Raw genomic sequence first — 12623 nt, forward strand, 5'->3', positions numbered from 1 at the left:
CTTGTTGTTGGTCAAAAGGACATAAAATTAGCGTCAATTTGGCTCCCCTTGTGATTTCCGATTTCCAAGTACAATCTTTATGATAATGTTGCCCTTGAATATGGACACGTGTCATTACCCCGCTGATGAGTGTCACTAATTTCTTACTATAATCACACGAGCTTATAACTCACCCCCACTAGAGACATTGCTGCCGGACCTTGTTAGAAAAGGTCATCACAAAGTTAACCGCGCATAATTTTTCATAATTGAACTAAAACACTTGAATAAATTAAAAAAACAATTCACGAAATTTTATATGAGATCACAAATTAATTTACCGATTTTTATAATTAAAAAATGAGTAATGATACAGCCACAAATTCTTGTACAAACTTATTTTGTACAAACTGACGTGGCATTAATTCATTGGTTGAATGAAAATATAAATTAATTTATGTACCACGATGCGCCAAGTGATATTTAATTCAACCAATCTTATCATGCCACATCAGTTTGTACAAAATAAGTTTGTGCAGGAATTTGTGGCTGTATCATTACTCTTAAAAAATATATCGCACCTCAATTAGATTTCTTTTTAAATGTTATGAAAGACCTCAATTTAAAATATATTTGACCAAAAAATAGTTTAAGAATAATTGCTTTTAGGATTTGCATTAAATTCATATTTAAGAGAGAATCGGCATAATAATGGTCACTATAGAAATAATTAGTCAAGAAACAGGCGTGTGCTGCGTTGATAGAGGAGGAAGAGGAAAATGTACACGTGGCTTTCAATCATAACTTGAGATAATAATAATCTCATAAACAAAAAGGCCAAATAAACCAAAATTAAAAATTAAAAAAATAGATGTGACAACAGCAATTGATGCCACTCAGCAAGTTCATGCACCCTGTCCCAAGTCCCAACCCCCCACCGCTATAAATTGGCTCATCATCTCGTCAATTCTCCCACACTCACTCACTCGCTAAACATCAAATTTTCAAAAAGCTTTGCAGCGACAGCGAGCGAGACTGAGAGAGCTCTCTATCGAGATTAAAAAGAATAAGAAAAAAAAAAAAATGGTGGCTGCTTCCTCAGCTTTATCAGCTCCTGCTTTGGTCTCAAAGTGCACCGTTTTGCCAGAACAAAATTCAAATCTCGGGGACTTGAAGCTCTCAGTCTCTGACCTTCCAATGCTTTCTTGTCACTACATTCAGAAAGGCTGCCTCTTCACTCGCCCGCCTTTTCCAATTGACCATTTGATTTCCCTTTTAAAGAAATCTCTCTCTCAAACTCTCTCTCACTTCCCTCCCCTCGCCGGCCGCTTCACCACCGACTCCGACGGCTACATCTACATCACCTCCAACGACGCCGGTGTCGATTTCATCCACAAAAACGCTACCGTATGGTCCGTCCGTGACATCCTCAGTCCGGTTCACGTCCCCGAAAACGTCAAGAGCTTCTTCGCTCTTGATAGAACTGTCAGTTACGAAGGCCATTACAAGCCGATTTTGACAGTTCAAGTGACGGAACTAGCAGATGGCGTGTTCATTGGCTGTGCAATGAACCACGCGGTCGCGGACGGCACGTCGTTTTGGAATTTCTTCAATACATTTGCTGAATTGACTAAAGGCATCAAGAAAATCTCCAAGCAGCCGGAATTTTCTCGTGACTCGGTGTTGGTTTCCCCGGCGGTGTTGATGATTCCGGACGGCGGACTCAAGGTGACGTTTGATGAGAACGAGCCATTGAGTGAGAGAATCTTCAGTTTCAGCAGAGAATCAATTTTAAAACTGAAAGCCAGAGTGAACAACAACAAATGGATCGATAACGGCCACGTTGACGCCGTTGAGTTACTCGGGAAGCAAAGTAACGACACGTATTGGTTGAAGAAAACGGAGTCAAACGGTGAGATATCGTCGTTTCAGTCTCTCTCCGCGCTTCTATGGCGGGCAGTGACGCGTGCGAGGAAACTACATGTGAACAAAATGACGACGTTTAGGATGGCTGTTAATTGCCGTCACAGGTTGAACCCGAAGCTGGATCCGTTATATTTTGGTAACGCGATTCAGAGCATACCGACATACGCGTCGGCGGGTGACGTGTTGTCCAAGGACCTTCGGTGGTGCGCGGAGCAGCTGAACAAGAATGTGAATGCTCATGACGATAAAACGGTGCGTCGTTTTGTCGAGGATTGGGAGAGTAACCCGAGGGTGTTTCCGTTAGGGAACTTTGACGGCGCATCAATCACGATGGGCAGCTCTCCGAGATTCCCGATGTACGATAATGATTTTGGGTGGGGCCGGCCTTTGGCAGTTAGAAGCGGTAAGGCAAACAAATTTGACGGTAAGATCTCCGCTTTTCCAGGGAGAGAAGGTGGTGGCACCGTTGATCTCGAGGTCATTTTGGCGCCAGAAACAATGGCTGGGATTGAATCTGATCATGAGTTCATGCAGTATGTATCGTGATTTGTTTTGGACCGTCGGATTGAACTGGGGAAAATGGGATTTAAGGGTGGTGATCGAGTGTAGGAGGATAAGGGGAGGGGATGTTTTGTCTAGTTGTGATATATAGTTGTTATTTTGTATTGTATTTTATTGTTAAATTTAAGTTTTGTTGCTCTTTTATTTTGCCTTCTAATGAATATAATTTGTTGCTCCCTATGAACTTGGCCGGTTGGTTAATCTTTCTTCCTTTTTTTTTTTTTATTTGAAATTATTATAAGAGCAACTATAGTGTTGGATAAGGAGGCAGTTGACTTCTCTTACGTAAGAAAATTGTTAAAAATTTGTGCGACTTGCCTCTTTGCATTAAATTATAAAGAACAAATCATTAAACATTGTAGATCAATTGGTATTGGGTTGTTCTAGTTTAATTAAGGTACTCGATTTAAGATTTGCGAATGCAGTTGCGTTAAGTATTTATTAGGAGAGTTTACCGCCTTAAGTGTCTTGCTTGATCGGAATCTAAATTAGTTAAAACCCAATGCAATTTTCAGATACTAGATAATTTAATACACCGAAAAAAAGTTATAAAGAACAAAAGTGAAATCAAAATTCATTCTAAATTCTGAGGTTAAAATCTAGATCTAATGTAGTTTTCGAATACTAAATAATTTAATACACTGAAAAAAAGTTATAAAAAACAAAAGTGAAATCAAAATTCATTCTAAATTATAGGGCCAAAATCCCATCTTCACTCACTAAGGCAAGATCTTTCTATACATTCGTAACTGTATTTCTTGAACACTCTATTCCCCATAGCGTATGGCATTCGAAATTATGATAAATATTCGGCAACGTGATTGGAGACTGAAGTACTTGAGTTAAATTGTTTAATCTAGTACTGTCTCAACTACATCTCAGTGTATATAGTTACCGTTTATTTTATTACATATCCATAAATAAAATTGATGGATATTATTAGCATGTTGGTTTAATTACTAAAAATTTGACATCATACAAGAGATTTTGAGTTTGAATTCTGTTTCACTTGAATGAGAGCTAGTTTCTTTTCGATTCATAAAGCGCTCTGAATCCACATTTCGTGAACCTCAATGGCTACATAATTTTGATCAAAATTGTTCCAAAGAAGACAAATAAAAAATTATAGGCAAACAAACTTTTCACAATTAGTGAACTTGTTCTTCCAATTATATGATTCCCTGAAAATCTTTAAAAAATCTATTGGGATTCAATTCTCGCACTTCTAAAGGCCAAACAATCAAGACAAAGCTTGATGGACATAAATGGACGTCAAATTTGTGCACACCAAATTGCCAAGTTTGTAAGAATAAATTGGAGTTAGATTCTTTTGTTCCCATCCCATCCTCTTTAATGACAAGGACATCCATGTATTTCTGTCCATTTTGAACCAATGCACTATTTCATGGTGAACCCAACAAAAGCCGATATTCTTAAAAAATTGCAAGAACCGGAACCCAACTAACACAAACTTTGAATTGAGACGTGTTTTTGCCACAAAATCCACTTTTATATTTACTATCTTATCTCATCATCGACTTGTTATTCGAATGCCCATGATTTGTTGATATAAAATGAAAATATAATTTAATTTTGCAATTGGAAAAAGTTGAAAACTTCAAAATTTGATCTCTAAGTTTAACATTATTATAGAATAAATTTATTCAATTGCATACCTCACAAGTGGTACTAATAAAATAATTTTAAACAATTGATTTATTGGTTTGGTGCGGATGAATTTTTTGCAATAAAAATATCAATTGTTTATCTTTAAAATGTAAAAAAATCTAATACCCATATAAAGATTCATCTCCTTCCTATATTTACAATTGTGGAGTAGATATCTTTATTATTTTGGTCTTGATTTTTTTATCTATGTTCCATAATATTTTAGGTTACACTACAATTGTATTACTTTTAAACCTACGTAGGTCATGACCCCTATTGTCAATAGTTTATAAATATTTAATAATAAGAAAAAGAAAATAAATATGTCAATTATTTATAAAACAATTGAAATCAATTAGTTTGAATTGAACCTAAATATCCCAAAAAAAAAGAACTTAGTTTCACAGACTTGGGGCCTAATTATAAGCCCAAAAGATAATCAGTGTTTGGGTCAGGCCTAAGTTTTATCCTGAATATTTTTTAGTCTCCATTTTGACCAACTTAAATGATTTTATTTCGCTTATTAAAAAAAATGATTTTATTTCCCTCTCTCTCTCTCTCTCTCTCTCTCTCTCTCTCTCTCTCTCTCTCTCTCTATATATATATTTAAAACAAATGATTTTATTTTCAATGTGTATCATTCCCCGTGCACCTGATCAAAAGCTCGTTCGCTTCGAACCCTAATTTTAAAGCTCCATGATTCTCATTCTATGTTCGAATCAACTAAAATTTTGAGCAATTCAGTGGAAAATCACCCAAAAAGTATAAGCTTTCGCAATCAAAGTGATGTAGGTAATCTCGGTTAAGGTAAGTTTATGTACTACCTTAATTTATCTTTGTTGACTTTAATAATGCTGCTTCATTCGTCATTTTGCTTTGAATTTCTTCGTGGGTTTTCATTTTATCAGTTCGTTATTTAGAACGATTGGGACTATTAAAAACTTCTGAAATGAATGATGTAGAAGTTTATGCTGTTTTAACATTGAGAATTAAAAATGTAAAGTCAACTGAGCCAAATGGTATACTTCATTTTATATTTGACAAGTGATATTAAGTTTTCTTCGTGATCACATACTGAATATGATTGGTTGAATCCATAACTTCATAGGTTTACTTTGTAGGTTATGCTATAGCTCCGAGAAGTAAAGACCACGTGTGAACCTAAAACAAGTGAAATAGGCTGCTCTCTTGTGATCTTTTGAGACTCACTGTCATTTCATTCGGGAAATCGATAGAACTAGTATGCGACATGAAGTCCAAAGAAAAGAGTTTAGTTGTTCTGATGGTGTAATGGGATTTTTTGGGTTGGATTTCGTGGGTACTTGCAGAAGGGTTTTCTCCATTGGTTCACGGTGAGCTATTTGGTGAGATTTGTAGTTCATGAGATTGGTGAGAACTGAAAGTGCTTGGATTGTTAGTAATGGCATAGAGAATTGTTGTGAATGATGAAAAGTAATCTATTTGTTTTTTATGGACTGTTTTCAGAAATTGACAGTGTAAATTCTGAGATTCTGTAACGGAGACCAAGAGCAAACTTTTTAGTTTCTTTTGGCATTAAAGCTTGGAGATGTTTGAAACAACTTAGAGTTTGGATGGCCATTTGCTGTTATTCAGGGATTAAAAGATATGAGCATCTGTAAGTGGTATTAGATAAGTATATTGGTATTGTGGGTTGATTATGCTTCTAGTGATTCCTTAAAAATAAGTTTTTCATGCCAGTTCAAGTTGGTAAATTGTTAAATGTAGATACTGATATTCAGAAATAAAGATTAACTGAGAGTTATGGAATTGACAAAGAAAAGGAGATGCCACATTTTGAAGAACTCCATTTGTTTTGTGTTAGTGGTGGTCTCTGTTTGTTGCCTGTCGATTCTGATTTTTTCAATGCTTAGGCTTCCAGATATATCATTAGGAAGCACCTCAATACATGGAGAGGTTTTTAGACGTGAGGAGATTGGGAAGTTCGCAGAGATGATGATTGAGATGCTACCCGAAGATCTTGCTTTTACCATCTTTGTTCCTTCGGTGAAAGCTTTTGATCGTGAGCTGAAGCTACAAGTAAATGATAGTCTGGTAGGAGACAATGTGAACAATACATATGCTATACTTTCTCGAATTTTGGGTTTCTCGGCTGTTCCTCGGACTCTTTCTTCAATTATGGTTCCTTTTGGTGAAGAGATTTCTTATGATTCATTGTCTGGGTTAACATTGTACATTTCAAAGAGTTCAGATGGAAAGCTGTTGGTTAACAGAGTTGAATCAGAGAGGCTTGATCTCAAGAAAGGGAAGATTGTAATACATATAATGGATGGGGTGATTATGGATGCTGAATTTGAACAATCTGTTCAGCCTGATTACAATGAAGGAGATTAAGTGAAACTAACGTATATAATCATCACCAATGTACAACTTTTGATGTAACAATTCTTGTCATCTACTGCATACCTTCTTAATTTTACAAAAGATTTACAGAAATTGTAGGTAGACGGTACTCTCAAATGAATTTGAGCCATTTTCTGTTTCACCTGGTGAATCTTGCATTACAGATGAGTTTGAGCCATTTTTCTGCATAATGTGAAAAGTCCACTGTGTAATGTGGCAGGTTCGTGAAACAAATACGCAGAAGAAAGAAGAAACATCTGAGAATTGTTTCATTGTGATCTATGCAAAGTCTTCTGAAAAATCCATCTGAGCTTGAATAGTTTTGATCAATAAGGAGAGTGGATTTTTCCTTCAAACCTTGGTTGCTTGTGTCTCTGTTCATGTTTCTGGATTCTTGATCTGGGTTCTGCTTTCTTGTTTTAATTCAATTTCTTTGTGCTTAATTCATCAAGATTCGTTAGAATTAACCTGTAAAGGCTTAAAAGAGTCAACAAAAATAGTACTAAACGCATACTTTAATGGAAAATGTAACAATTTCAAAACATCATTTTTATTCTCATTTTTTTTTCTAAGAAAATGCAAATTTAAAAACAATACTGATTGCGCCCTAAAGTGGCAAATGGTAGGCGCATAAAACAGATTCGAGCAAGGAACATATACAAAATTAGTTCGAGATCCTCAGGAAATAGCAAAACTAGCATTTCTAGTAAATTTTTTTTCTTTTAATTCTTTATAAAATGATTTTTCAGTTCTTGGGAAGCTCATTGGCATCAATTAATTCAGCATCTCAATAATAACAGTCCTACTTGTAATAGTTATACCAAAGAGAGCCACATTACATTAAAGGATGTGTTTACTTAAGCCACCTTTATTTTGATGTATCATTTAAATACCACATAAGAAATAGCGGTCAAGGATATCAAAGAAAAAGAGAGAGCCCACCAATTTAACGTTGGAAAACTAGTGTAAAGTAGTTATTTTGAGGCATGATTTTGAGTAGAACCTACTTAGTATAAGTGAAAAAGTTGAAGTCGTTTTAGATACTCCTTCATGAGTACTTCAAAATAATGATAGGATAAATAAAAATTGTTAGTCAAACTGCACTCATGAAGTTGAAAAAATTAGCATATGGGAAAGAGAGCTAAGATATAGAAGGTTTATATCTAATTACTCGTTTGTGTGTGTGTATGAAGAGTTGAATGAAATTGAGGTGTGTGTGTGTGTGTGTTAATTCGTTTTTTCTCTAATAAAAAATTAAAACTGTGTGTTCTAAGTTGTTTAATTAATATTTGTTTTCCGGTGAAATTGTAAAGTATCATGCTTTTCGTTTTTAAATTTTTAATAGGTTATTTTGTTTTTTTAAATTCTGCTACCTATTGGCTGCTCTCTCCAGCATTGGCTCTCTTGCAAACGAAGCCTATAAATCAACCCTAACCAATCCATCACTCAATCACAATGAGATTTTATGAATTAATACAGAGCCAATTTAGAGTGACACAACACCAATTAGTTTGTTACTTATTTGTTTTGAGTCGAAAGGAGCTCTCATTCTATGTCGTTGAGAAGATTTTCTTCCTTTTATTATTCTTTAAATTTAATTTTCTCTGTTTGATCTTTTATTTGTAATTATTATTATTATTATTAATTTTTTTGAATTATTTGTTTGTGTGCTGACCAATTTTGAAGTAGTTACTTGAAATGAAATAAAATACATTTCATTCATATATACTTCAAATAAAATATAGGGCTACTTTGAGCATTATAAAATGTCAAGTTGACACAACTTGACTTGACCCTTCTATTGGATCTGAAATCACATTTATAAAATGTGTAGATCACAAAGAAATACTTGCTAAAATCCTTGCCCCTACATATTTTAAATCTTCAAAGAACCTCCCCCTTCTTCTTTGATACTCCTACTACCCATTGTCTCTCTTGCAAACAGGACCTATAAATCAACCCCATCCAATCCATCACTCAATCACGATGATGGCCATGAGATTTTATGCACTAATACAACACCGATTTGGAGTGACATGTCACCGGTTAGCTCGTTGCTTCTTTGTTTCGCGCGGAGAGGAGCTCCCACTCTATGTCGTTAAGAATGTTTTTTTCCTCTTACTATTACTATTACTATTATTATTAATTTTTTTTGGCAGAAAGCTGAAAAGCCACAAATGCCTGTTAGAGTATCGTCTGGAAAGTCATCGCTTTTTGCATGATTGTTCTATGAATCAATCCAACCACTCGAACAAATTGAACTTGGAAGAATATGGGTAACTACAATCGACCTTTCAATTTTCTCTCTCTAACGCCTCTTCCCGATATTCTTTATTTTTCTTTTTGGATTTGTTTAATTGCTTAATTAGTGCTCAAACTCTCTTTTGATTCTCCATTTCATTATTTGCTTTACCTTATTTTCACCAAACTGACATATTAAATAACATAAACAACAGCTTTAGTTTAGATGTTTCTGGCTATAAATCTTTTGTGGAATCTCATTATCTTATAATATCATTTGTCATTTTTGCATGTTTCTTTCTGCATCTACTCTCTAAGCTTGTTTATGTCACTATCAGCCAAGTGTAAGATATTGTATCCCCTGGAGTCATCCCTTCTAATCTTGGAAAATTTAAGTAATTGGAAATTTTGAACCTGTTCCAAAATGACCTCATTGGAAATATTCCAGAAGAAATTTTAATTCAACATAGAGTATTTGTCAGAGTCACTGAATTAGCCCGAAACCACTTGGTTGGATCTATACCTCCAAAGATCGGTAATGTAAAATCTTTAAGGAGATTTGATGTGTCTAGGAATAACTTGTCTGGTGAATTTCCAAGTGAACTAGGTCTTTGTTCTAGCATTGAAGAGATTTATTTGGTGAGAAACTTCTTTCATAGATCCATTTCTTCATCACTAAGTTCTTTGAGAGTTGCTCAAGAGATTGATCTGTCTCGGAATAATTTGATTGGAAGAATTCCAATTTTCTTCGTAGGTATTTCCTTAAAGTATCTCGACTTATCATTTAATGATTTAGGGGGCGAAGTACCAGCAAAAAGAATTTTTGCAAATGCTAGTGCAGTATTATTTATTAGTAATTGTAATAGTCTTTATGGTGGCATAGCTGAACTACAACTACCCAAATGCACCAAGAACAATTCAATGAATTGGAACTTCTCTCAAGGACTGAAAATAATAATCTTAACTGAGCTTTTCCAAGATTAGTCATCTTGTCATTTTTCATTTTCTGTAGGTTCAAAAAAAGGAGGGGACCTTCCAAGCAACCTTTAAGACTCACACTTAGAAACGCAATTCCAAAAGAGTATTATGAAAGTCTCGTCAAAGCAACCGATGGATTTCCATTAATTAACTTGATTGGTGTGGGTAGCTTTGACGCTGTGTATAAGGGAGTATTTGACCTAAATAGAGCTGTTGTTGCAATCAAAGTTCTTAGCATTCAATGCCAAGGAGCTTCTAAGAGTTTCATGGCTGAGTGCAAAGACTTGAAAAATATCTGTCACAGAAATCTTGTCAGGGTTATAACTTCATACTCAAGTATTGATTTTCAAGGTAATGAATTCAAAGCTCTAGTTTATGAGTACATGCCAAAATGGAAGTCTTGAAAAATGGTTGCATCCAGATGCCCTAGTTTATAAGTATTGCAATTGATGTGGCATCCGCACTAGATTATCTTCATCACCACTGCCAAGAATTGATCCTCCATTGTGATCTAAAGCCAAGCAATGTCCTTCTCGACAATGACTTTTTTGCTCACATTGGTGATTTCGAACTAGCTAGATTTCGTCAAGAAGTCTCAAATCCAACTCAAAGCAGCTCTAATGGAGTAAGAAGAACAATTGGCTATACGGCTCTAGGTTATAACACATAATCAAATCCCATTAATTTTATTTATTTATTATTTATTTTTAATTTTTGCTTCATTTTAGGTTTTTGAACGGAAGATTATGACTTAGGAAGTGAGGTGTCAACAAATGGAGATGCTTACAACTATGGAATATTGTTGTTGGAAATGGTGACAAGAAGAAAACCAATAGACTTTATGTTTGAGGGAGACTTGAATCTTCATAATTTCGCAAGAATGGCCTTCCCTAATCGTGTGATGGATATTGTGAATCTAGTTCTTCTAAATGATAATAAAGTTTTGGCTGGTACTAATAGCAATATGCTAAGGAAAACAAAAATGAACAGCAGATTAGAATGTCTCATTTTTATGGTAAGAATTGGAGCTGCTTGTTCAATGGGGTCATCACAAGATCGAATGAACGTACCTAATGCAGTCCATGATTTACAATCAGTCAACAACATTCTTCTACCTGAAACTGTATTCAAAAGGTAAAAAAGGTAACTAGATGAGACGATATTCTCCTATAGCTTTTGCCCAGGTGATATAAATTTACATTGTATCCTTTGCCCAAGTGATATAAAGGCAAAAAACGTAACTAGATGACACGATATTCTCCTATAGCTTTTGCCCAGGTGATATAAATTTGCATTGTATCTTTTGCTGATTACTTCATTTATGCTTTTTTCAGTCTAACCAATAACAGGGCACCAAAGTTAAAAGCTTCATCAAGCAGAAAAGAGTAAAAGTTATCGTAGACAAGGAAAATGAGGCTCCCAGAGGGAATAACATTTTATCAAAGTCTACATCCTGTAGGTTTATAATAAAAAATTTGGGAGTATGGAGTGCTCCAACGGCTTCAATGTTAAAAGAAAGAAAAAAAATATTAACTGCAATATATAGAAACTTCTTGGGCATATGCAAAGGCAATGCAGTTCTGTTTTCGGAATATACAATAATTTACTGTCTGTCAATCAGGCATATACATGGATAAATTTTCAAAGTTTCAGCAAGAAGATCTCAAGAGATATTAGATATTAGTGATGCTGAAATTGGCTCTCTCTTATTTGAAATATGGTACCGATTCAAGTCCTTTCTTACTCCTTTCACATTGGAGCTAATGCCACCGGGTCAAAATCCAGCCCGTGCTGCTGTACAAGATGTTTGATAATGAGAATGCTGCTCATCATACATTGACTTCAGAGCTGCAGGCTTGGTGTCAGTCATGTGAAGATTTTTTCTTGAAGGAATATTACATGTCACTTGTCCAAACTTGCAAGTGGAAGCTTGGAAGGAATTTCTGTTGTTTACTTCCATTTTGAGCTTTGTTAGTTTATTGCAAATTATTTTTATCTTATGTAATTGAGCCATTAACATAAAGAATTCAAAATTTTCCACCAATCAATCTTAATTGAATTCTTTAAACTCAATTAATTAATTTTCGTTCTTTGCAACCTAAGAATTAGAAGATAAAGGATGCTGATGCTGAACATAATGCAACTTTCAACTTCTGACAAGAGGCGCGCCTTGCTATAGGTTCGCAGAAACTGCATCATCCTTGACACTAGAAAATTAACTTTTTGGTCCAAAAGGGCTGCTTTCTTTCTGACTAAGGTGATTCTTTCAGATGATTAAATATATTGCAGGGGCCAGGAATGTCATCAGGCTTTGCCAAGCACATTTGTTTGTAGAGAGTCAAATATAAACAGCGGACACATTGCAATTGCTTCTTGTCCTCAACTCCTGAATACATTCAGTTATATATTCTTATCTTAAATTTTGACAAATCAACTCCACCAGATATCAACTATGTTCAGAAAAACCGACAACCCTTGCTTGGAACATGGAGCAGATCCATCCACTTTTGCTAGTAGGTGATAAAAGAGAAACTTTCTCAAGCTTCCTGTCTGATGAAGTTTTCGTTTTGACATATCTTATCTGACTTCATGAGTTATTGTAAAATTATTCAATGTATTAGACATGCTAAATGTTTCATCAAGCTCTATCTCATCAAAGGATGATGATCAATTCCTTAGCAATGCTTTTCAAGTTTTTTAAATATTTTGTTGATATTCCAATGTTAAATAACTCAGAAAAATCTGATGATATGATTGCTCTGCCATGCTGCCCAAGCAATTAACTACGGAGAGCCCTTCATTATGTGCAACATTGGTGGTTTTCCTTTGAAGCTGAAAATTTGCTTTCTCCTGTATTGGTCCCATCTACTGATTGTTGCTTTATATTA

General features: G+C 34.9%; 2 protein-coding genes across 4 annotated transcripts; both read left to right on the forward strand.

Moving 5' to 3' along the window:
- Positions 1-865: 865 nt before the first annotated feature.
- On the forward strand, positions 866-2653 carry LOC18044523 (uncharacterized acetyltransferase At3g50280). The gene has a single exon (XM_006435616.2). The coding sequence runs from the start codon at positions 1063-1065 to the stop codon at positions 2449-2451; it is 1389 nt and encodes a 462-aa protein (XP_006435679.1). The 5' UTR covers positions 866-1062; the 3' UTR covers positions 2452-2653.
- A 2091-nt stretch (positions 2654-4744) lies between these two features.
- Positions 4745-6825, forward strand: LOC18044524. Of its 3 annotated transcripts, none has more exons than XM_024186798.1 (3): positions 4745-4941; positions 5256-5770; positions 6027-6825. In XM_024186798.1, the coding sequence occupies exons 2-3, from the start codon at positions 5727-5729 to the stop codon at positions 6505-6507; spliced, it is 525 nt and encodes a 174-aa protein (XP_024042566.1). In that variant the 5' UTR covers positions 4745-4941; positions 5256-5726; the 3' UTR covers positions 6508-6825. The 3 variants fall into 3 exon arrangements, with proteins under 3 accessions (XP_024042566.1, XP_024042564.1, XP_024042565.1); XM_024186796.1 differs by having other exon boundaries at positions 5256-5523; positions 5620-6825; XM_024186797.1 differs by having other exon boundaries at positions 5620-6825.
- The last annotated feature ends 5798 nt before the right edge of the window (positions 6826-12623 follow it).

The sequence above is a fragment of the Citrus clementina genome, unplaced genomic scaffold, assembly GCF_000493195.1.
Source record: "Citrus clementina cultivar Clemenules unplaced genomic scaffold, Citrus_clementina_v1.0 scaffold_4, whole genome shotgun sequence".
Classification (NCBI taxonomy): domain Eukaryota; kingdom Viridiplantae; phylum Streptophyta; class Magnoliopsida; order Sapindales; family Rutaceae; genus Citrus; species Citrus x clementina.